General features: G+C 42.8%; 1 protein-coding gene and 1 long non-coding RNA gene across 6 annotated transcripts in view; one reads left to right on the top strand and one right to left on the bottom strand.

The window, feature by feature from the left end:
• Positions 1-24,880, bottom strand: part of CNKSR2 (connector enhancer of kinase suppressor of Ras 2) — a 234,762-nt gene extending 209,882 nt beyond the window's left edge. For 3 of the 5 annotated variants that reach the window (XM_020789172.3, XM_020789171.3, XM_072994295.2), the window contains exon 1: positions 24,105-24,880. In XM_020789172.3, the coding sequence (XP_020644831.2) occupies positions 24,105-24,168 (64 nt within the window). In that variant the 5' untranslated portion in view covers positions 24,169-24,880. The remainder of the gene's footprint in view (positions 1-24,104) is intronic. The other 2 variants (XM_020789173.3, XM_020789175.3) reach the window with 2 other exon arrangements.
• Positions 24,881-25,047: 167 nt separating this feature from the next.
• Positions 25,048-25,596, top strand: LOC110076738 (uncharacterized). Its single transcript, XR_002300153.3, has 2 exons — positions 25,048-25,183; positions 25,480-25,596. It is a non-coding gene; the product is annotated as an uncharacterized LOC110076738 (long non-coding RNA).
• Positions 25,597-26,051: the final 455 nt, after the last annotated feature.

Here is a 26,051-nt window from a genome sequence, read left to right as displayed (position 1 = left end):
AACTAGGTTTCTTCCTGATGGGCCTAATGAGTGTGTCCTTCAGGGCGGATGGAAATCTGCCCTCAAGGAAAGACCCATTAATTATAGCCGTAGCCCATTCCGTTGTAGAAGGCCTGGCTGATTTGATTAGCCAGGCCGGGCAAGGGTCCAAGGAGGAGGTGGTGGCACGACAACGATCAAGCACCCTGGCCACAGAGTCAGGCGTGACAGGCTGAAAAGAGTCAAGAATCACCGGGCAAGACGGAGCGCTGGACATCTCTGCTCGACTCACTGTGTTCAAAAAAGGAGAGAGGTTCCAGCGGATGGCCTCCAATTTTGATTTTAAAAATGCTGCAAATTGGTCCGGCGAAAAACTAGGGGGAGGCCCATCACTCAGACCAACTCCGGATAGGTCGCGTACTATAGAGTAGAGGTGGGCTATATTGATTATGAGTAGAGGTGGGCTATATTGATTATGAGTAGAGGTGGGCTATATTGATTATGAGTAGAGGTGGGCTATATTGATTATGATGAATAATTTATTTATTTTATTTATTTCATTTATACCCCGCCGATCTGGTCAAATGTGACCACTCTAGGCGGCTTACAACACACTCTATAAAACAATTAAACATATAACATACCATATAACATAATTAGCATTAATAAAAAGAAATTAAGTTTTTTCCCAAGATAGCAAGAAACAAGGTAGAAAAAGAAAAGAGAATAATTACGAATTAACTGGAAAGGGGGAAGGCCTGCCTAAACATCCATGTTTTCAGTTGTTTGTTGAATGACACTTAGGGAGCCACACATTCTCCACCCCCAAACAAATATACAGAGATTGTATTTCAAAATGCTTTTAATATTCCAAGCCTGATTTCAAATGAACCAGTTAGGTAGAAAAATCATGTTCTTGAGCAATGTTGCAATGTTAATTCACACCAAAGTAGCATAACTTACCTACAAAAAACAATGCCTAAAAACCAATCAGCAAGCTCCAGGTTTGAATGAGTATCACTGTTTTGCAGTATTGCAATAATACCTGTAACAAAATCTTGTGTGTGAAGGACAGAATGCTAATCCTCAGCAGATGACAGACAGGAGGAGACATCCAAGTGCGTAGAGGGAGAAATCATAAAAATAGAAGAGGAATTCAAGGGAAAGAAAGCCATAGAGATCTGCTTGGCGGATGAGAAGGAGAGAGGCAAAGGGGAGGAGCAAGATCTGATATTGTGGGAGGAGGTTATAAAAGGAGGGGAAGAAGAGAGAGAATTTAGAGTAGAGGTGGGCAAGAAAGATGGGAGCCTGAGAGACTGTGCGGTGCAGGCAGACAAGATAGAAGATCAAGCTAATAAGGTCTGTGACTTGCTGAAGGATTTTCCAAACCTCAGGACAGGCGGAGGATTGCTCCTGGACCCCTCTTCTCCCCCAGAGTGGAGAGAGGGTCAACAAGCCCCTAAAATGGACGGTTGTGGTTTGCCCCCGAAACCAAGGTGGAGGGAGGAAAGTAATCCGGCCCATTTCTATATGCAATACCCCACCCCCATAGGGGGAGTGGGCGAAGCATCCATGTTGTGGGACAGTGAGGCAGATGTCAGACCGAGACCGCTTTGGTCCAGCCCCAGTGTGAGAGAAGGAGTGTTTGCGATAGAACCAAAGGTGTTACATTATGGACTGATGCTGGAGTTGAGTAGTTTTGACCCGTTTAGTAATGTTAACCAAGAATCAGAACAGAATAAAGCAGAATTTGTTGAACAGTTAAAGTCGCCTCAGTCTCTTATTCCCGCCAAAATGAAGGCGCCGTCACCACTTTCTGAAGAACCCAATCACACTACGGAGTGGAATAATTATGTTTGCAATTTATTTTATTTTATTACATTTTAATGCCACCCAATAACCAGTTTTCTAGGCATTATTCTGATAAATTAAAAGCACAAATTGCAAGGTTACATTAAAACAATGCCAATATAACACCAAAAGGCCAAACTAGTATCAGCACAAAAGCAGCACAGCACAAATGGAATCTAACCACAAAGGGAGAGAGCCAATATTTTCTATGGTGCTAGGACATTGTCTCTGGGACTGTGGGGCTGCAGGACAGGAGCATTTGTCAGGCCATAGCTTATAAAATAATATCTTTGTTCTAAAGACCAGGCTGAAACAGATCTAGGTAAGTTTATAATAGAGAGCTTGGCTAACACTGATTTCCCCATTCATCTGCTCCAGTCTACAAAACCATAAAATAACCTAAAATTCCTATTGAATACATTTAGGTTGACGTTTGGGGATGTGATATCAGATCATGTACTTCTTCCTCTGCTTTCTTATACAGATTGTCTAGACTGTTTCTTGGTTTCTGTGATCATAGTTTATCATGATGTCCAAGTCAGGAAATTTGTGATTAGTGTCAACTAGGAATTGCCTCCACATAGTAGCGAAAATCCTGTTCCTTAGTATACTTAGCTACAACCAGGGTGGATGAAAATCAATATATTTAAATCACAATTTAAATTTAAAAAACTGATTTTTATTTAAATTGTCCAAAAATCAGATTTTTTAAAATTTAAATCATTATTTAAATCAATTTGATTTAAATCAACCCCCATCAGATGCAACCTGAGTAGGTTCACTGAATCAATGGCATGTATGGAGGAGCTGACTCAGAAATTCACACAGATTCAATAGGCCTGTTCTAGTCATGACTTACTATACTAAGCAACAGAATTTCATTTATCTGAATGAGCTTGCAGTGTAACTATGATTTGAGAAATCCTAAATCTAAATTGTGCCACTGAGGTCAACAGATATCCAGCAACATAATATACCCAGAATGTTTCAGAATTTAAACCAATCCGATTATATATACATATTTAGGTATTAGATGAACTAATTCTATCTCAAAGACCACATCTCCCTTTATGAGCCTGTCCGGGTGTTAGGATCACGAAGGGAGGCCTTTCTCACAGTCCCACCACCTTAACAAGTGTGTCTGATGGATATATGGGAGAGGGCCATCTCTGTTACTGCTTCCAGACCCTGGAACTCCCTCTCAAGGGAGGCCAGTTTAGCCCCATCTTTACTGTCCTTCCACAAGCAGTTGAAGATCTTTCTCTACAGACAGGCTTTTTCTTTAGTGAGTAGCTATTTAAGAGAAGTTTTTAAAATGCGATGGTTTGTATTTCTATTGCTTTTAAATATGTTTTAGTAATGGTTTTACCTAACTTTAAAAAATACAATAGTTATTTAAATCATTTTAAATATTTGAACAATTTACTGTTTTTAACTCTTAATATTATGTTTTAGTGATATAAGATGCCTTGGGTCCTTTTTTAAGAAGAATGCACAGTAAAAATATTTTAAATAAGCAAATATGTAAGTTGTAAATGTGAAAATACCAATAAAAGCATGCATTTTTCCATGACTGTATCCAAAAATCTTCCTTAGCAATATGCGTATCATCTGAAACATACTCATTTTACACTGTCTAGAAATATATCTAACAAATTCCTAATAATGTATTTATACATCACTTCAAAGCTGACTGTATTATATATCAGACTTGAGTAATGTTTCAAAGTTCTCTCTGGTCCTTATAAGCTGCACCAATCAATGAAACATAATGTTCACAAAACTATGAAAAGGGAAGCTCGTTCAAAATCCAGCATTCATATCTGACCAAGCATCATCTCCACTTGTAATCATCATCATCATCTGAATTGTCCTCCCGACATTCAGATCACATTAACTCTCATTTATATCACATATTCATGATACATGTTTGAAAGCTACAAAGCCTCTCTGCAACAATATACTGACAATCAACTAATTTGAAGAACACAAACCATCGCTGTAAGACTATTTCAGTGACAGGTGGTTCTCTAGAAGACTATTAATACCCCATCCTCCCCCATGGCTCAGCCAAAGAATATTTCTGGACTAGATGCAAAGGAGCAGTTTTCAGATCTCATACACTACTATATGGCCTGGCTATAAGCACACAAATTTTGCTCATCAGCAAGTTTACAATGCAACATTTCTGGAAGTGACAGATTGGTCGGCGGCATGCTGTTGCCCAATGCTTTCCCACTTGTTGGGGAGGCTCCCTTTACGTCCCCTCTACAACATATACCTCCCATTCTGTAGGAAGTACTACAGTATTTTAAAAAATCCAACTGGGAAAGGTTTACAACAATGTTAGATGGAGCTGTGTTTCAGTTTGTCCCTCAACCAGCAAACTATGATCAGTCTGTAGTTTCCATTTTGGAATATTCTCATAACTCCTTTCCAAGAGAGTGCTGGACCAACTACATCCCAGGCCTCATTCCAGAAACACAAACCCAATACTTAGATATATACCACACTTTTTAGTGAAAGGTAGGAGAAATTTGATCTTGACTCTTGTAAAAACAAACATAATTTGCTGGATAGACACTGTAACAGAGCTTGACAGGGCAAAAGCAGCCCGAAAGCTTGGAGACTGCTGAAAAGACTGAACATTGATCCAAGCAAAATGACACTATATGCAAATATAACCCCCAACCAAATAGCACACCAACTGCTCTTGGCAGGGAAAACCAACCAACGCATAATAAAAATAAAATATCAAAAGGATATTCAGAGTGAATCCAGTGAACTTTCTACTGCTTTCATAGTGGTGGAACTAGAGGTAGCTATGAGAAGATGTAGGAATGGCAAAGTAACGAGACCCAATGATATCCAAATCAAGCAAATTAAGCAATTTGGCAGAGCACAAAGGAATGGCTCCTTCAATTCTTTAATAACTGCTGGACAAGCAAACAAACTCCAAGATTTTGGAACACTGTCCTACCCCAAAGTGTTTGGGCATCACTCTGGATTGAACTCTGACCTACAAAAAACAATGCCTAAACACCAAACAGAAAGCTGCTGCCGTAAATAACATACATAGGAAACTGACCGGGTCAGACTGGGTTGCACACCCACAAACAGTAAAAATAACAGCTTTGTCCCTGTGGTGCTTGACAGCAGAATATGCTAGTGCTGCATGGTATAAACTAGTTCATGCCAGACAAGTGGATGTAGCTGTTAATGAATCGTGCAGGATTATTCCAGGCTGCCTGAGCCTTACTCCCACTGAAAACGACTATTATACAGCTAGCATTGCCACTCCAGAAGTATATTGAAAGGTGCTAGAAAATGATAAACAAAATAAGGCAATAAAGCACCAAACCCATTCACTTCATGGACACCAACTCCCTAGCCAATGGGTAAAACTGAGGGAAAGTTTTCTAACAATAAACCAGAAGAGGCTAGGCTAAACTTATGGAGAACAAAAACAACACACTTCACCAAATGGATGAATGCTGAAGAGTGTCTCCCATCAGGACAAGACTCTAGCTGGACCATCTGGAAGTCAATGAATAGATTTGAAAGCAAAGTTGGAAGATCAAAGAATAATAAAATAAAATGGCTCTACTTGGATACAGGACATATTTTCTGAGACTGCGGAGAAATTCAATCGATGCAGCACTTACGTATATGCAATTTATACCCCACCATGTGTACAAAAGAAGCTTTTGCAAGTGGCTGAGATAATGCTATTGAAGTAACCTGGTCAGAAATAGTCCTTAATATGCTAATTTGTTTTTAATTTTACCTATGTTTCATATACATCAATTATTTTAAATTGTGCAAAGCTCTAATACGAATAAAGAAAATAAATACACCAATTATGCAGAGTAGTTTCCAGATGGCAGCCCACCTGGTTCAGTGAGACTATCCTAAAACCATATAATATGGCATTATTCATTTGGTTACAATTTAATAAAGTGTCATGCAAATAATGAAGATATTCTACTAAAATATTGCATTTTAGTTTATTAAGTACTCTTGTTTTCAGTACGAATGGGTGGCTCCCAAAGACTTCTGTATTATACTGTTTTACACTGGCACTTGCAAAAATAAGTACTATATCTTCATTCAATAGTATATTCAAGTCATTTGGTTCATGTTTTTGACATGGTTTGTAGACACTGTTATTTATCCATGAAAATTATTTAATTATCTCTTAATATAAATAACCTACTTCTGCTATCCATACAGCTAAGAATTACATATCTTTCCCATTATGCCTACTAAATAAGTATGTGAAATAGTAATGCACCACATAGATTTTCTAATTATACCACAGTTCATGGCATCTCTAGCTCACTCACTCTCCCACATACATACAATGGTTTGCCTCCAGAACATGACCAAACAGCCCAAAAAACCCACAACCTTCAGATCCTGGCCATGAAAGCCTTCAAAAACACAAAAGGTAATTTATGTTAGCGCTAGGTGAGTTTCCTTATGAAAAACTAAGAAGCACATCTGTCTTGCTGCTCACATTTCCTTACTTCACAGGGGTATCCAGGAGAACACAGAGTGTTCTAGAAATTAAAAGGATGTCTCTTCCCATATGTAACCACTTCAGATATTCCAGTCATAACACACTTGGGGCTTTGAAGATTAATACCAACCAGAAACTGCAGCAGCAGATGGAAACACTGGAGTCATATACAGTATTTGTATCGACCATTCCCACCTTATTACTCCCAGAAATCTGACAATGCTACTTTGAATTAACTGAAGTTTTTGAACTATTTGCAAAACCAGCCCCATATACTGTACAATCCATTGTATAAACCAGCTGGACATTACCAGGACACAGATAACAATTACCACAATATACCTGACCAGATATGGTAACAGCCTGTATAGCAACCTAAGCTAATAAAAGACATCCTGCCCACCCAGGCTACCGGTAATTTACATGACAGTGATAAATGCAGGATCACTACCATGTTATGAACTTTATCTTTCAGGAGGATCGCTCTAGAATAGGGTAATTACTATTCAACTAGGTATACAAACCACCCATTAATAGGTAGTTAACAGACGGTTTTTCTTTAAAACATCCAGCCTTGTCCAGATTTATACAATCCCTGTGTTTATTGTGGTAAGTATCAGTATTTTACATTGTTGGTATCATAAACACTAAAGTCAGAGCTAATGACATTCAATATTTATACTATATTTAATTTCTGGCCTTATGACCTGGATATAAATGTACGCAGAGGCAGAATATAAAACAGGAACCATGGCTTATTTTTAAAATTCAGAATGAGAAATGACACTTGTTTCTTGTTCTTCTATAAGCACAGAACATACCTGACAACAGGTCTACTGATTCAGTGTATTGACATCACCTCCCCACAGGACTTCAGCAATCCAGCTGCCCACTAAAAAGCAATTCCATTCAAGAAAGCATGAGCCTGTCCACACTGGGAAATTTGGTACAATCCAGCTGGTGCTTAAAAGGCCCTTATCTTCGGCGCAATCTATTTTTAACTCTTGGTAGCCGTTCACAAAGGCAGAACAAAGAACTATTTTGCAGCTCAATTAATCATACCAAAAAGACTGCATGCCCTTGCCTTGTGCCAGAAAAATATAGGCCAGCTCTTAAAAGGGACGGATGGATCGTCTTAAATAGAAACACAAGTGGATGAGGCCTTTTTCCCCATGCCAAACAGTGTTATTAGTGCACCATACATCATAACTATATGCCAGTGTAGACAGGCTCTATGTTTGCATTTATTAAAAGCACGCCAATCTTCCTCTGGGACCTTTTCTCAGCCTGAGAAAAATGCAGAGGCCAGTCCTGCCAGATCAAACCTCTCTCAACTAAAACCTAACCAGTCACTTTCACAGCTCAGCCTTTTCTGACAATTAAACTGTCAGACTTCCCTTTCTAATTCTCCTGCTCCCACTTGATTGGCAGTGTCTTCTTCCTATTGTGATCAGCAAATAAGTCTTCAGGAGAGAGAAAATGGGCCTGTTCATCACACTCTCTACCGCAGCACTCCAGGTACCTCATCAAACTACAAATCCCAGGATTCCTTGGGATGGAGCAATAACTATCAAATTGTCTTCACTGTACGTACATTGCTATGTATCAGAAATTTTATGTAGGAATAATTGTGAAGTGCAGAACTGAGGTAGGGGCCAAAATAGTCGCAATCAGTGTGTAAAATAACTGTCAAACAAATGCTTGTGAAGGGACTGGTACCAATGCCTCTGGGGATCCACTGGTCCTCATCCTGCACCCCTGGAGGGTCTAGGAGAAGGCACAAACTCCAGACCTCATGTGAGTGCAGATGCAGGACAGAAAGCCCTAGGGTAGAAAGGAGGAGGCAGAGAAGAGGACCCAGCTGGGTGAAGAAGAAGGCCCTGAAGTTATCAGGCAGATGCAGATAAAAGAGGAGGAGGAACAGGGAGGGAGACAGAGACAGAATCAAAAGACCCCGAGACCAAAGAAGGAAGCAGCCGCGGTGGCAGCATGGAAGACATCATTAAGGAGCTGGACCTCATCTTCTGAACACCCAGAAATGTTCGCTATGCACATGTTGAGGAACCTTGGAAGGGGATCCTGTTCAGATGCAGCTCTGGGAGGGAAGGGGACATGGGAAAGTTGTCCTCAATCTACAACCACCTGCCCCCCCTTGACCTGTCAGTGCAAGCCTTGGCATCCAGCAAGGCACCTGGCTTACATCCTGACGAGGTGCTGGAGAGATAAAGCATTGCAGTGATGCCTTCAGGAAGGGACAGGGACTCACAGACTTTGACAGTGAGTTGGCAGTACAAGTTCTATCTATGTGGCATCAGGTGACTCGGGACTGGGCTAAAACCCCAGTGCCACCATCAGACAGCTGTTTCCTTAACCCCAGTGGCAACAACATGAGGTCAGGCAAAGACTGAGATACCCAGAGGCTAGTGACAGCAACTCAGACTCCCAAAGGATGATGTCTTGGGAGGAGACTGATTAGTAAAATCAAGTTCAAGTACCTTTCCAAGTCTTGAGTTTATGGAGATCATGGTTGAGGAGACATTGCCTGTCACCCTAGTGCTCGGCAAGGGCAGCCCTGGTACTCACAATGCTGTTAAAATATTTCATATTTCAAAATGCTAGTTTATACTTCCCTGTCTTGGAGGAAGAAGGTGTACTGTAACCAATGAAACATGATAGATTAGAATTGCAAATAAGAGGAGAGGGTTCTTAGAAGATAGAGTTGCAATATGGTTCCCAATTCATGTATATTCAGAATTAAGTCTCGCTGGCGGAAATCCAGTAATAAATCACAAGCAGGCTGTTTGAATCAATTGAACTTACAGGGGAGTTGACTCGCCAAAATCCTACTGATTCAAAGGCCCTACTCTAGCTGCAACTTACTACTAGATTTCAGCCATTGTGTTTACTGATTCCTAGTTCTAAATAAATACAGACAGACTGATACCCTGAGGAATTATCTAAGCTGGTTTCACACATAATTTGGCAGTAAACCCAGGTTCCTGCCACCAGATACACATAGAAATTAGGCAGGGCCCCCATCTCCCATAAACTGCAGCAGCTCTGAAAATCAGCTTAAATTCAGCCTGGCCTTTAAAAGTGGAAGGAAAAGAAGCCCATGTTCACAAAGACTGTTTGTAAGACAGGCTGTTTGAAAAGACTGTGTTCTATACCAGCTCTTTAATTTCTCAAATGCATAGAGTTATATGTGTTAGGGCTAGTAAAAAAAACTGTTGTCCTAGGATATATTGCCACTCTCACTTCTTTTGCAGTTGATGAATTCACTATTCTAACTACTTCTGCCTAATGATTATATGCTGCTTTTTTCCTTCAGCTCACACAAGGGGATTGCCCCATATACTTTAGGTTCCAATTAAGCCTTAATCATGAAAGGGTCTGACATAGAAATCAGAGATAGAATGTAATTACACAATTATTATCTTGGATCACACAGACAGACTTTTAATATCAAAATGAAAAACACTGTAACTTCACTGTACTGATTATATCTCCTAGGAAAACACGTAAGTAAGTCACATTTATGCCAACAAACATCTTAAGAAAGCATACAATAGCCAATATCCTGTTACACAGCTATGCCTCAGCAGCAGGAGTGAAATCACCAGGTGGAACAGTTTGCTGTTGATTAAAGAGTTCCTTCTCAGTTTCATGACTTCGCATCATCCTATGCATTCCAAAAAAGCAAAAAGAGCTCTTTAATTAGCAGCAATCTGCTGCCGCTAATGACATAACTCCCACTGCAAAAGCAGAGCTATGCAACAGCATATTGGCTTGTGTTTTCTAAATATTTTTGAAACAACAACAAATGTAACGAATATATATACAAAGAAATGAGGCTAAAATCCACTTGCTAGTCCCAAGTAGAGAAGACCCACTGAATCCATGGGATCTGCATATGTGTTGAATTTCATTTGCTGAACCTCAGTAATAATTTGCAACTAGAGTAGGCCCAATGAACCAATGGAACTTATGGAGGAGTTGACTCACCAAATCCTCACTTACTCAGTGGACCTATTCTAGTTCTGACTTATTACTAGATTTGGGTCACTAATTTATTTAATAGACCTCCTCTGGCTAGGGTTTATATTTAAGAGTGATATTGTGGTGGAATAATAAGGTGATAATCTAGACTCGCAAAGAGAGTATGGCTTAATAAGAAGCTGACGGCATATATAAAGATCCAGGTTTATAGAGCCTGTGTCCTGCGTACACTCCTGTACTGCAGTGAGTCCTGGACCCTTTGTGCACGGCAGGAGAGGAAGCTGAACATGTTCCACATGCATTGTCTCTGATGCATTTTTGGTATTACCTGGCAGCACAAAGTTCCAAACAAAGTAATCCTAGAATGAGCTGGAATTTTTGGCATGTATACATTACTGAAACAGCGACGTCTATGTTGGCTTGGGCATGTCATGAGAATGGCTGACGGTCAGATTCCAAAAGATCTCCTGTATGGAGAATTAGTGCAAGGAAAGCACCCCAGAGGGAGACCACAGCTGCGATACAAGGATATCTGCAAGCGGGATCTGAAGGCCTTAGGAATGGACCTCAACATATGGGAAACCCTGAGCGTTCAGCCTGGAGGCAGGCTGTGCATCATGACCTCTCGCATTTTGAAGAGACACTTGTTCAGAAGGCTGAGGCAAAGGGGCAGTCCCAAAACCAACAAAATCATGGAGCTAGACAGGGGACAGAATGTACTTGTCCAGTGTGGAAGGGATTGTCACTCTCGAATTGGCCTTCTCAGCCACACTAGATGCTGTTCCAAGTCCTCTATTCAGAGCACTTTACCATAATCTCTCAAGACTGAAGGATGTCTAATCAATCCTGAATAAATATAAACCAATAGACCAAACTCAGGGATGTTTATTTGGAACTTGTGTCACTCATTTCAATGGGACCAGCTCCCACATATGCATAAACTGCAACCTGTAAGTATTCTATATATCTCACATTCTCTATTGCTTCCTTAACTATAGGCTCAAATGGTAAATACACAATCTTACTTTTTGGTATTGCAGCCTAGCTATTTATGATTAAGCATAGTTTATAAATCTGGTATTTAAACAGCTTTTATTTCAGTTGGAAAATGTGATTTGACAAGTATAGCAAAAGCCAGCACAGATTACATTCTAGCAAGTACTACTAAAGTCATGTATATTACAAATATATAACTAAGAGATGGAGTATGTGTGATACTATGGATATTTTAACTCCATTGGTATCATCCCTCACTAAAAGGTAAAGGTAAAAGTTCCCCTTGACATTTTAGTTAGTCGTGTTCGACTCTAGGGAGTGATGCTCATCCCCGTTTCCAAGCCATAGAGCCAGCGTTTTATCCGAAGACAATCTTCCATGGTCACATGGCCAGGGCGACTAGACATGGAATGCTGTTTACCTTCCCACCGAGGTGGTACCTATTTATCGGCTCGCATTTACATGCTTTCGAACTGCTAGGTTGGTGAGGAGCTGGGACAAAGCGACGGGAGCTCACTCCGTCACGTGGATTCGATCTTACGACTGCTGGTCTTCTGACCTTGCAGCAAACAAAGGCTTCTGCAGTTTAGCCCGCAGCGCCACCACGTCCCGTCTATAGTCCCCTCACTACTGACTATGATAACGAAAACTAATCCTACAGTTAAACAAAATCTGAAAGATCACACCTTCGCCAGACCTATATACAATATAGATTAGATCAGATTTAGCAATACTCAGAGTAGACCCAGAGAAATCAATGAAAGTTAGGTTAACTGTAACTAGTGTAAATCCTACTGATGGCAGTCGGACTCCTCTATTGGACTAAATCTGTATTCAACCAAATGTCAGGAAAGCAACAGGACCTCAATACAGACAGTACTTGAGGAAACCCAATATATTAGTATTGTAATGTTCATGCTGGAAAAAATCCTTACTCTTATCGCCGGGACCTCTCTCCTTATTTGAACACAGTGAGTCGAGCTGAGATGTCCAGCGCTCCGTCTTGCCCGGTAACTTTTGATTCTTTTCAGCCAGTCACGCCTGACACTGTGGCCAGGGCGCTTGATCGCTGTCGTGCCACCACCTCCTCCCTTGACCCTTGCCCGGCCTGGCTAATCAAAGCAGCCAGGCCGATAACAACGGAATGGGCCACTGTAATAATAAATGGGTCTCTCCTTGAGGGCAGATTTCCATCTGCCCTCAAGGAGACACTCATTAGGCCCATTAGGAAGAAACCAAGTTTGGCGGCGGACGAGATTGGCAACTATAGGCCCGTCGCCAATGTTTCTTTCCTAAGCAAGGTGGTTGAGAGGGTGGTGGCCGACCAGCTTCAGGCGCACCTGGATGAAACAGATGCCCTGGATCCATTTCAGTCGGGCTTCAGGCCGCGCCATGGTACAGAAACGGCATTGGTCGCCCTGTGTGATGACCTCTTGAGGGAGGCCGACAGGGGCAATGTGTCCCTGCTGGTCCTCCTCGATATCTCAGCGGCCTTTGATACCATTGACCACGGTATCCTCCTGGGGAGGCTCTCCGAGTTGGGAATTGGTGGCCTGGCATTGGCCTGGCTCCGTTCCTTCTTGGGGGACCGCCCCCAGAGAGTACAGCTTGGGGAGAATGTCTCGGCCCCGTGGAGTCTCAACTGTGGGGTTCCACAGGGGTCGATTATCTCCCCAATGCTATTTAATATCTATATGAGGCCGCTGGGCGGGGTCATCAGGGGATGTGGAGCTCGGTGTCATCAGTATGCTGATGATACTCAGCTGTACATCTCCTTTCCACCTACCACAGGAGATGCCGTTCTGTCCCTTCAGCGCTGCCTGGGGACCGTACTGCAATGGATGCAGGAGAACGGGCTGAGGCTGAACCCGGACAAGACGGAGGTACTGAGGGTGGGCGCTCCCACAGTCGGGTGTTTGGGAAACTTCCTCACTTTTGGGGGGGCGACCCTCCCCGCCAAGGATGGGGTCCGCAGCTTGGGGATCCATCTGGACCCGGCGCTCACCATGGAATCCCAGGTGGCGTCGGTTGTCCGAACGGCCTTTTACCATCTTAGGCGGATAGCCCAGCTGCGGCCCTATCTCGAGGTGGGGGCGCTCACTACGTTAGTGCATGCGCTCGTAATCTCAAGATTAGACCACTGTAATGCGCTCTACGTGGGGCTGCCTTTGAGGCTGCTGCGGAAATTACAGGTGGTGCAGAATGCGGCGGCCAGACTACTCAGTGGTGTGAAAAGGTACCAACATATTTCGCCCACCCTGGCCGCATTGCATTGGCTGCCCATCCGTTTCCGCATCGACTTCAAAGTATTGATGCTTACTTATAAAGCCCTAAACGGCTTGGGGCCTCGATACCTGGCGGAACGCCTATTTCTACCAAGTTGTACCCGTGTCACTCGCGCGAGTCAGGAGGTGAGGCTGAGGAGCCTAACGCCGAGGGAGGCCCGGAAAGAAAAAACAAGAAATCGGGCCTTCTCGGCAGTGGCTCCTCGCCTCTGGAATAACCTTCCCCCTGACATTCGCGCGGCTCCCTCACTGGGTACTTTTAAAAAACAACTAAAAACTTTGATGTACCGGCAGGCTTTCCCGTTTATTAATTCCTGATCACCCTTCCTTTTTCCTCCTTAGTTTTCCCTTATCTTGTTGTAATTTTTCCTTTGTATGATTTATTTAACCGTATTGTTGTTGTTTATCGTTGTAAGCCGCCTAGAGTAATCTTGGTTGATTAGATAGGCGGGATATAAATAAAATAAATAAATAAATAAATAAATACTATAAGCACCAGTAAGAAATTCTAGAATGTAAGTCAAGCAACAACCAAAGAGTTGCAGTTCAAAACAAGGCGAGTTTTCAATAGATTCTCAGCTTAGTGCTGGTAAAAGCAAGTTGTACATTCCTTTGGTTTAATGTGCAACAGATATACTTTTCAAGAAGAAAAACTTAGCCTGCGTTATAAAGTAGAGATCAAAGCATGATAAAATAAATAAATAAAACTGAGCCAAAATCAAGCAAATGAATTGGATGGTCTAGGACAAAACTTGGCAGACCAAATGTAGTACATTCATTGCCTAATGCAAATCAAAAAACTAACAAATACATCATATGACACATATCAGAAACAATCATGTAGCACCCATAAAACTTACCAGCTTTTATTTTTCATATGCTTTCATGACTCTAAGCAGATGAATGGAGTGGCCATGCCTTGCTGCAGCATCCATGGAATCTTCAAGGATAACCCACATAGAGCTTGTGTACAGTATAAAAGAAGTTTTAAAAATCAAGACATACTACTTCTGAAAAGAAGTTACCTTTATGATGAAGTATGATGCATGATGGAGACAAAAACAAAAGCAGATATGTATTTCTGTGTGAGCTTTGAAGATTACAGCCCAGTACCTCAGCCAGCACGCATGCCAATGTTTCTTTCTTGAGTAAAGTGGTAGAAAGGGTGGTGGCCGATCAGCTCCAGGCCCTCCTGGAAGAAACTGATGCCCTTGATCTGTTCCAGTTGGGCTCCAGGCTGCGGCATGGTATGGAAACAGCATTGGTCGCCCTGCAGGATGGCCTCCTGATGGAGGCCATCAGGGGCAATATGTCCTCCTTGGTATCTCAGTGGCCTTTGATACCACTGACCACGGTATCCTTCTGGGGCGGCTCTCCGAGTTGGGAATGGGTAGCCTTGCTTTGGCATGGCTCTGCTCCTTCTTGGAGGACCATTCCCAAAGAGTGCAGCTTGGCGAGATGATTTCCACCCCATGGATCCTCAATTGTGGGGTTCCGCAGGGGTTGATAACCTCACCAATGCTATATAATATCTATATGAGGCCACTGGGTGAGGTCATCCAGGGTTGTGGGGCCCAGTGTCATCAGTACGCTGATGACACCCAGCTCTGCCTCTCCTTTTTTCCAACTGCAATGGATGCTGTTCTGACTCTTGAACGCTGCTTGGGGACTGTTCTGGAGTGGATGGAGGAGGTTGGATCCGGACAAGATGGAAATCTTGTGCATCTGGCTTCAGTGGGTTGGGAAACTCCCTCTCCTTTGGGGGACTGACTCTTCCCACAAAGAGTGAGGTTTGCAGCTTGGGTATCTGCCTGGACATGGATCTCACCATGGAAACCCAGGTGGCATCTGTGGTCAGGCCAGCCCATTTCCCTCTTTGGAGGATTGCCCAGCTGACTCCCTATCTAGACATGGGGGCACTCATGACACTGATTCATGCCCTTGTAATCTCAGGAATAGACTACTGCAATGCCCTCTATGTGGGGCTACCCTTGAGGCTGATGTGGAGACTTCAACTGGTCCAGATTAATAACTGGGGTGAAGAAGTTCCATCACTTCTCCCCCACCTTGGCCACCCTTTATTGGCTACTGGTTCATTTCTGCATAGACTTCAATGTTATGATGATAACATTCAAAGCCCTAAACAGTTTAGGACCTCAGTACGTATAAGAACATCTGCTCCCAGCCAGATCTGTCCGTAATACCTGTTCTTCACAGACAAGGTGTTTGAGGTTCTTGATCCCAAAGGAGGCCCAGAGGGAAAGAACAAGAAACTGGGCCTTAATATCTATATGAGGCCGCTGGGTGAGGTCATCCAGGGTTGTGGGGCCCAGCTCTACCTCTCCTTTTTTTCCAACTGCAGTGGATGCTGTTCTGACCCTTGAACGCTGCTTGGGGACTGTTCTGGAGTGGATGAACAAAAATGGACTGAGACTGGATCCAGACAAGATGGAAATCTTGTGTGTGGGCGGCCCTGGAGTCAGTGGGTTAGCCCTAAACAGTTTAGGACCTCAATATCTATCAGAATGCCTGCTCCCAGCCAGATCTGTCCATAATACACGTTATTCACAGTCAGGGTGGTTGGGGATCTTGGCTCCAAAGGAGGCCCAGAGGAAAAGAACAAGAAACCGGTGGTCACTCCCCACCTATGGAACAACCTGCCCATTGAGATCTGCCTGGCACCCTGGCTGGATGGGTTCAAACGAGCACTGAAGACCTGGTTCTTCTGCTAGGTTTTCCCGGAGCATTAAGATCTTGGCCTCCTTTTTACCATCCTTCTTACCATCCTCTCCATCACCCTTTTAACCACCTTCATTGCCATCTGTTTTAATTTACCCTATTTGGTTATGTATTGATTTATTTTTATCATGTTTTAATATTGTTGCTCATATTGTTGTTAGCTGTCCAGAGTGGCCTGGTTGCCAGATGCAGGGTATAGATAGATAGATAGATAGATAGATAGATAGATAGATAGATAGAGAGAGAGAGAGAGAGAGAGAGAGAGAGAGAGAGAGACAGACAGACAGACAGACAGACAGACAGACAGACAGACAGACAGACAGACAGACAGATAGATAGATAGATAGATAGATAGATAGATAGATAGATAGATAGATAGATAGATAGATAGATAGATAGATAGATAGATAGATAGATAGATAGATGATAGATAGATAATAAAGAAATAAATAATAAATAAATAATAAATAAAAAACAAGCACTGGGATCCAACACATTTCAAGTTCACTTCAGGAGCAGTATGATTTGATTTTCTCTCTCTCTCTCTCTCTCCCTGTTAAGATGTATATGTTCTATGTAGGGTTATCATTGAAGATGACATAGAAAACAAGTTACTTTATTGATGTTTTGGGGGAGAGGGGTTGAGGATCCTGGCTGTGCAGGTTTTTCAATTGTTTTAATTGTTTAATGCTTTAGATTCATGTTTTAAAATTACTGATTTTAAATTGTTTTAAATATTTTATGTTTTCAAATTGCTTTATATGGCACTGTAACTCACCCTAAGATCTTACAATACATTTATTGTTTTAAGTCAGTGGTTCTTAACGTGGGCGATAATGCCCCCCAGGGGGCGATTTCATTTTTCAGGGGGGCGGTAGAATGAAAAGGGGCGGCGTGGGGGCGCTGGAGCAGAAGGGGGGCGGTAGGGGGGCACTGGAGCAAGCCAAACCTGTAAAGATGGCTGCAGCCTTTTTACAGTGTGCATGAATATATATTTTCCTCCAATCTTAATTTAGTTTCAGAGTTTTCGTCTTGAAATTTTTAGTTCCTGCATTGCGGTTTGTTTCATGCCCTTTTTATATTTCTTTTTGCGTCTTAAAATTCACTTGCAACTAAATCATAAAATGTTACTTTTTGGGGGCATTTCATTTTCTTGCAATTGAATTTTGTTTTCAGGGGTCATTGGATTTAAGTGTCATAAATAAATAAATAAATAAATAAATAAATAAATAAATAAATAAATAAATAAATAAATAAATAAATAACATCACTGCGGGGAGGGGGGCGATGATAACTTCCTCAATGGCTCAAGGGGGCGTTTCTTTCAAAAAGGTTAAGAACCACTGTTTTAAGTAAATAAATAAACAATATAAACAAAAGACAAAAGATTAACATTAGCAAAAACTGCATACAACAAAAGTAATTACAGAATATTTTAAAATAATAATTCATATAATTTTTCTTGTTGCTTGAGGACAAAAGTCATAGCTAGCCATTATGGCTTGTATCCAACTGCTATCATTTTGCTCACAGACTTCTGATTCTCCCATTAGAATAACATGAAAGCCAATTTCCCATTCCTTACATCTCCTTGTACCACTTCTCATGTTGTTCTGAAGGATCCCCTGAAGCTCCAGAGAAGATGTGAAAGATGGGGGAACTGCTAAAAATTCCTGATCACTTATTGAAGTCTTGAACAGATCAAAGACCATTCAGAAAACAGAATGATACTAACTGGATACATCCCTAAATAGATGACTATACACAAAAATTATATACAGTACATACAAATTAGAAAGTGCAAATATGCATTTGCTACCAAAGTGGGAGTCTTTCTAATCAGGATAGATTTGCAGGTCCTAAGACAGTAGCGAGAAGAAAGTAGTGGTAGCTCTCTGAATTATTTTCAGCAAAAAAAGCAAGATTTTTTTTACTTCCAATAGTTTAAAAATAGGAGGAACAAAAATACCTCCTACCTCTACCTCTTTTAAATCATGCTCCTAGAATCCCCCATCTATACCAAATTAGGTATAAATTTTTAGCTGTATATAGAAAAGTCATCCCATTGTTGGGCTCAAAGGATACGATTAAGTAAATAGTTCCCCTCTCTAAAGCACCATTTTGCACATGGCTGTAGCTGCAGGACCTCAAGATTTTTGTTTGATTTCACAAAATCAGAAAGCCTGCCTCAATCACTTCATGAGCTTTAATTACAGGCTATGGCTAATGTCTGAGCCTCATCTCAGACTCATACAGGAGATGCTACAGAATGAGAGTAGGGAACCTTTCACTCTCCAGCTGTTGTATGTTATAATTCCCAGAATTTCTCACCATAGGTTTCGGTCGCTTTGGCTTCTGGAACCAGAAATCCAAAACACCCAGAGGATGAAAGATTTTCTGGCCACAGAAAATGCCATAAAATATTATTTTGCTCTTATGCATTTATCTAATACATGTTAAGGTACTATGATGTTTCACAGAGCTCTCCCTACTGAGGTTTTATAAGAATTCAAATAACCACACAATACTGTGATCTAATTAGAATTGACACAAACTACCTTTCAGCTTTTAATAACTGATTTTATAACAACAGTCCAGGAAACTATGGGGCAGCATAACATTACCATGTTACAATTCATGTCAATGATACAGTATATGCAGACCTAAGTTATATATTGACAACGTTAATGAGTGGGAGAAAACATTCCCAATCACTCTATCTTCCCCGCACGCACACACACAAAGTGGCAAGTGTAAGCCTTTTTCTGCAATAGATTCATTTTGCATTTAATGGCAGGCACCTATTTCCCAGACTGAATTGTTGCATTATGTTTGTGCGGGGGTTATGAATTCCTCTATGACTTCAAATGGGATCAAGCTCTACTCTTCCTCCACCCCATATCCCATAAAAATGATCAGCATGTGAACACATCTTTAAATATCTTTAGTACCATTAAAAGCCTGGTGCTGCTTAGGAGACAGAATGAAGACAGGCTGTAACAGTGAGTCCAGAAAGGAGAACTTGTCCTCTCCTGTGCCTGTCTACTCAAGAGCAAATCTCACTTAAGGCAACAGGTTTTACCTTGAAATGCACTGCAATCTATTTGGTAGGAAATAAAAATTATTATTATTGGTGATGAAAGTTGAACACAAATGATTAATACTCTTTGAACAGTTGTGCTCTGTAAAATTGTACATAGAAGATGGGCCATAATGAAGAAAAAAAGTTCCTAAAAAGCAGACAGCATCAATTATATTTATCTTTCCTCTAGATGTGTGTACTTCAAACCCTAAATGAATTAAATGCACTTTAACATTCAAATGGTAATTATTTTTTAACAGTGCAAGCATCTCTTTTACAAGTCCACAATCAAACCCACTAGTTGCTCACATCATACTCATGGCAAGGATGACAGTTACTTTGCTTGCACTAAACATATACCCTAATCAGCAAGTTTCATACTTTTTTTTTCATTTACAAAGGTATTCATATGAACTTTCCTAGTAAGGAGAGACTATGAAGTCAACCATATAAGACATACAAGAGAGGAAGAATGGACCATGTCTTAGATGTTAATGAAATTGTCACCCATTAGAAGAATAAAGACATGTGACAATAACTTTCACTATCTATCTGTCTGTCTGTCTGTCTGTCTGTCTGTCTGTCTGTCTGTCTGTCTGTCTGTCATCTATCTATCTAGTTTGTATGCTGCCCATCAAGGTCACTCTGGGTTGTTCACAACATAATAAACAATTAATACAACAAATAATAACCATAAAACACCTATAGCCTTCCGTTCCAGTTAATTCCTGTCCTCTTTCCTTTTTTTCTCTTTGTTTGATTTATTTTGTATTTTTCTCATCTTGCAAAATCATTTAATTAATTAATTTGTTATAAATTTTTCTTGAACTTGATATGGTTTATGTTGTAAGCCGCCTAGAGTGGTCAAAATGACTAGATAGGCGGGGTATAAATACAATAAATTATAATGATAATGATAATGATAATGATAATGATAATAATAACAACAACAACAACAAAACAACAACAACAACAACAATGCAAAAAATCAAATAAATATGCCACTCAAATTAAAAATAAAAACAACATGAAAACAATTAATAAAATCAAGATGGCAAAATGGGTAACTTAAGAACTGAAGGAACCTCTGCACACTGTTGATGCAATATCTTGAAATGTCTGTTTAAATAGCCATGGTTTTTTTCCCAAAGATCTCTTGAAGATTCCCAGTGATCCACCAGGCATAAATCACGGTCATCCAATTATGGCAAATAAACAATGGTAGCTGAATTTATGCAAATTACAATTACAGTCAGGATTACAAGAACTCAAATGTTCGTATCTGGGCTTTTATGAAATAAAGATGAAGGCTGGAGGTTCCTTTAATAAATGAATGCCTAAGGAAAGCCATTTTTTCACAGATATACATGTTCACAATTTAACTGAGGAATATTTCTTAACTCCAGAGGAAGAAACGGACATGGAAAAGATAACACAACATCAGTAAAAACAATACATCTTAAAATGAGCGCAACCCCCCCCTACTATTTCTTGGCGTACTCAGCAAGTATTTCATGTGTCGTAATACATATCATGACAAAACATATGTGTTCCTTGTTACAAACTCACATGGGACGAAACACCTTTTGACTAAACACACAGGCCATTGCACTCTAAAAGTAGCTATTAAATCTTTGAGAATTACAAACAACAATTAATGAAAATGTTAAACTAATGCTATATCTAAGGATATTAAACTAATGCTATATCTAATGCTATATCTAAGGAGACATGCTGTTTATAGTGGTGAAAAATAATTTTACACAGATGACCATCTTTAACTATGCTAGTTAAAATGTTCAGTATAGTTGCATAATCATGCCAAGAACTATGCAAGGGGAAATACTGCAGAAATCAAAGGTTGCACTGACATGTAACATTTTACTTCTGGTAGTTACATCTTTAAAAAAACAGAAATTAAGCATATAAATACATTTATGTATAAATTTATTTCATACTGTATATATGAACAATATACTTCAAGCAAAGGATAATTCATTTTAACATATTACATTATTTCATATATTATATATCTCAGTCTTAAGACAAATGACAACTATCACGTTATGATGCCATTTATCACTGCAACATTCTAACAAAATGCAATTTAATTAAAATAACATGCAAAATAAGAGCTCTTTCCAATGACAGGGCACCAAACTGTTGAGAAGTCCCAGTGATTCAAAGGGACAGCCTTATATCCATTCTAAACATGCTTCTGAAGGAGTAAAATAAATACACTAGGAAGTTTTTGCAAAAAAAGTCATAAATCAAATCAGTCTGTAACCTTAACATACTTTTACATATCTATTCAGAAGTACACTTTTAACAGTGCAAAATTTCACCTGAGTATGTACAAGATTGCAACTTAAATTTTTCTCTGAAGCTAATAGGACCGATATGGTTCTTTTTTTTCCCCTTTTCCTGAATTGTGTGCCTTGCCCCAGACCATTAAATAGAAGTGAAATACTTAAGAGACATTGTTGTTACAGTGGTTTGCCAAGTTTTATCTGAAAGTAGCAAGTAAACCCTATTTCTTGAGTCCATGCAAAAGTGCTGAAGGAGAGAAAAAGAAGTGGCTCTCCATAGCTACTCCAGCCAACACTATGTCAACAAAGTATTTACTTCATCCCTCTAAAAAAGAAGACAGTGAAAAGGGAAGTCGCACACATAGAGCTATTAGGCTTACAGTGGAATGCCCAGCACAACACCAAGTTCACTGAGCTCTATGCCCAGAACTTGTATCCCTGTCTTTTTCCTGCACCCAGTTGCTTCTAAATTGAAACAGCTGAAGCACAGATACGCTTCAGCTGTTTCAGTCTAGAAGCAACTGAGTGCAGGAAAGACACAGGAGCACAACTTCCTAATTCCATCAGAAATGTATATGTTATTTTCCTGCAGTTTTCATCATCAGAAGTCCATGTCCTCAGAAAGCCCAGTTTCTGGTGGATGTAATTAAACTAAAAAATTAGGGAAAGGAGTGAGAAGTGAGAATGGAAAGCCAATTGCCAGATACTAGACATGACAAACCCAGGACCCTGACCCAAACAGACATTCCAAGGAACAGCCAGAAGAGAAATATAAGGGGTGCCAGTGAAGCTAAGTGAGCAACAGAGGAGTGACAAAAAGACAGCTGTGGTGCTGTGGCAGCTGAGCTGCTGTTGTGGAACAAGATGAAACGACAGCCTGGCACCTCTTGGGAGTACAGGTGCACCAAGAAAAGACCATGACTGGCTCCAAGGAAAACAAGTGGAATATTCAAGAGCAGCAGTACAAAAGCAGGGTGTGTGCGATCCTCCAGGCCTGTCACTCCCAATGGAAAGCTCCATCATAAGCCACAAGAAATTGAGGGTTGTCACCTCATCCTCTCCCCTTTCGACAGCCTCCTTGTTTTCGCTGTGCACGTGCTCTCTGAGACATGTGAGGCTGCTGTTATTCCAGCCCAATCCTCCCACCCCGGAACAGCTTTTCAGGTTCTCACACCCCTGCAGGGCTGCCTTTTCCAGCTGCTGCCTTCCTGGCCAGATCCTGTTGACACCAGATCCTCGGCTCCCCCAAAGCCGAGCGGTAAGGCTGCTATTCCTGTCCCTCACCTCGAGAGGCACTGCTGGGTCTCGGCACTTTGCTCTCCTCATCTCCCTTACCACCTTCCTCCTTTCCCCCAACCCTCGGGGCAAGGACTGCTTCAGCCTGCTTTCACTGTTCCCTTTGGCCACCTGGCTGTCCCTCTCTCTAGCCCAGGGCTTCCGCTGCGAACGCGAGACACATGACAAACATTCAAAGGACCGTTCTAAAAACGTAAGTAACGAAGGCCATTGCGTGCCTTCTGAACCTCATTGCTTTCAACACTATTCCGTTTGGGAGAAAACCCAATTTTTTTTATTTTTTTTTACTCCTGTCTGAGCTAAAAGTTTTAAAAGACAAGTCGATCTTGCCACCAGGTTAAGGACTACCTAGTGGCGAGGACAAGGGAACAGGGAGTCTTCGGACTGTGTAGGGAAAGGCACTCACTAAGGACTTGGGATGACATCAAGATCAGGGGGCCCCAGGCGGCAACCAAAAGCCCGGCTCGACGACACTGGAAGCCGCCTTGGCTAGGCTGCCGCGGTGGGAGCAACCGGCGCCCGCAGCGCAGGGCAACGTGAGATCGGGAGAGGCGGCCGGGAAGGCGCAGCCCCTGCCTCCCCCGCACAAGCCTCCACCGCCAGCCCTTCCTTCCACGGGGACCGCGGCAGCGCGAGCCACCTGCCAACATGGGATGGCACCCCGAGGCGCTAAGGGGCGCCCGGGGAAAGCGAAGCAAGCAAACGGGAATGCCGATCGATCCATCCATCCATTGAAAAGCAAAAGGCAAGCGCACCAGCCAGCCCGGGATGAAGCCAGCCAGCCCAGCAGGTGCCTGCCTACGGAAGGACCCTCGACCGAGCGAGCCGCTATGCTCTCCTTCCAAACCGGCTCGCGGGTCATTCCCACGACCGAAGGGGGACAACGACAAGCACGCAGGGCGAGAGAGGAAAGGAACATCAGAAACGCCACCACGGTTGCCGCCGCCATCCTCAACCCATTTCCTCAGCAGTAGGCAACACACACACACACAGAGAGAGAGACAGAGAGACAGAGAGAGAGAGAGAGGGCTGGCCTGGCTCTTTACCTTTCATCCAGTCCACCACTTGGCTCGGAGTCCATTTACTGACAGGTTCCATAATAAGCGCCATGAGGCAAACTTTTTGGTCAGCAGAAGCGGAATGGAAGGCGGGGAAACGCGAGGCGAGCGCGTCCGGGTGGCCTCTCGGTGGGCTCCCGAGGCAGCTTCTGTCGGCTTCAAGCGCGAAGCAGCAGCAGCTCCAGCGGAGGAGGAGGAAGAAGAGAAGGAGGAGGTGGAGGTGGCGGGCGGGCGGGAGAGACCCGCTGCTCCCCCCTCCAAAAAAAAAAAAAGGAAAAATAAAACCCTCGCCTTCGTCTCTCCAGCCTCCTTTTTTCTCTGCCTCCTTGTGCGTGTGTCGCTTTCTGTCGGCAGGTAACGCGCGGGCCGGCGGGAGCGCGCGCGGATAGCTACACAGTACGTGTCTCCGGGGGGCTCTTAGTTCCTGCTGTTCCCTCGGCGGGAGCCGGAGAAGACGGCGGCCGTGCGCCCCGGCACCGCCTTGCCTGCCGCCCCGTCGGACTCCGGGATGCCCAGAACCTTCTCCGCCGCGGCTCCAGGGCGCCCAGAAGGTGCTCGCGCCCAAGCCGCCGCCGCCGCCTCCGCCTCGTCGCCGTCGTCCTCCTCCTCCTCCCCTCTCTCTGCTTCTCCTTCTTTCCCTCGCGCCGTGTGTTCCCTCGCCGGCGTCCCCTGCCCGAAGAGGCGCACGCTTGCCGCGCGTTCTCCTCCTCCTCCCCCCCCTCGCACTCTCTCGCTCTCCCCCCCTCCCGCCCCGCGCTACCCGCTTCACCAACCCCCACCTTTCTCTCACGGGCGGAAATGACGAGGATTAGAGCCGAAAATATCTGAAAGGCAAGCGGCCCCCTCTGCTCCAGGGGTGCGTTGCCAGCGGGGACTCGGAAGGGAGCGAGAGGCGCCGCGAGGAAGCCCCTGTTCCTCTGGCTGCTGGGGAGTCACCGAGAGGAGAGGGCCAAGCCGTGCGCTCCCCGTCCGCTTCCCCTCCCTTCCCCTCCCTCATTTCGGAGGAGGCGAGAGCGCGTGTGCGTGTGTGCCAGCTCCGGAGCCAGCGCGGTCCAGAGGCAGCAGCGGTAGGTGCAGCACCTGCTTGGATGCATTTGGCAGAGCGAGGCGCCTACTTATCCCCCAGCTTCCCCCCCCCCCGATCCTGAATTTAAAGCTCTTCCCTGGAGAAACGTGACGAGGAGGGAATTACCATGCAGTGGTGATGATGCATATGATATTGAGGAGGAGGAGGAGAAAGGAAGGAATCGAGCGAGTTTGTGTTCCTATCTGTGTGGGCTCGGGAGGTAATTTCAGAGAAAAGCCCTTGTTGGAGGGTGCGGGGGGGGGAATATATGCATTAATAATTTCTATTTTCTTTTAGATCAACATTCGGATGCTGAGCAAATGGGTCCTCCGAAAGAACCGTTGTTTCTTGGCTGCTGCTTGTTCAATAGGTGATGGATGGGAGAAGAAGATGAAGAACGAAAGGGGGGGGAGAGACGAGAGATGATTACATATATTTTCAAACTGTTGCAATACAAGGAGTCTTGTCTTTTGCTCATATGAACTCTTTCCCAGGTAGATGCTGTCCCTGGAGAATATCTTTCCGGACAGAGCCTGTTGCTGCGATTTAACATTAATTTCATTGCAATAGCTTACTATTGGATGAGGGAAGATTGCTTCTTGAAGATACAGCAACACCTTTTACTGCAAGCCAAGTGCCTGCCCCTTCCTGTGTTAAGACAGAAGACTTGTCAATTTCAGTGAGACTGACTTACATTAAATTATAGCAGTTAGTTTTTAAGGTACCACAAGTCTCTCCCACCCTTTTTTGTTGTTCTTGTTTTGTTTTGTTTTGTGTTTCTTGTTGGAATGACTTTCCTAAAAGGTTCTATTAGATCAGGGAGAAGAGGAGGCTTGATCAAAGATGAACAAGGATAGAGGACTGAAAAG

Source organism: Pogona vitticeps, chromosome 3, assembly GCF_051106095.1.
Source record: "Pogona vitticeps strain Pit_001003342236 chromosome 3, PviZW2.1, whole genome shotgun sequence".
Classification (NCBI taxonomy): Eukaryota; Metazoa; Chordata; class Lepidosauria; order Squamata; family Agamidae; genus Pogona; species Pogona vitticeps.
Note: the sequence above shows the minus strand (reverse complement) of the source record. Positions and strands in the feature narration are given on the sequence as shown.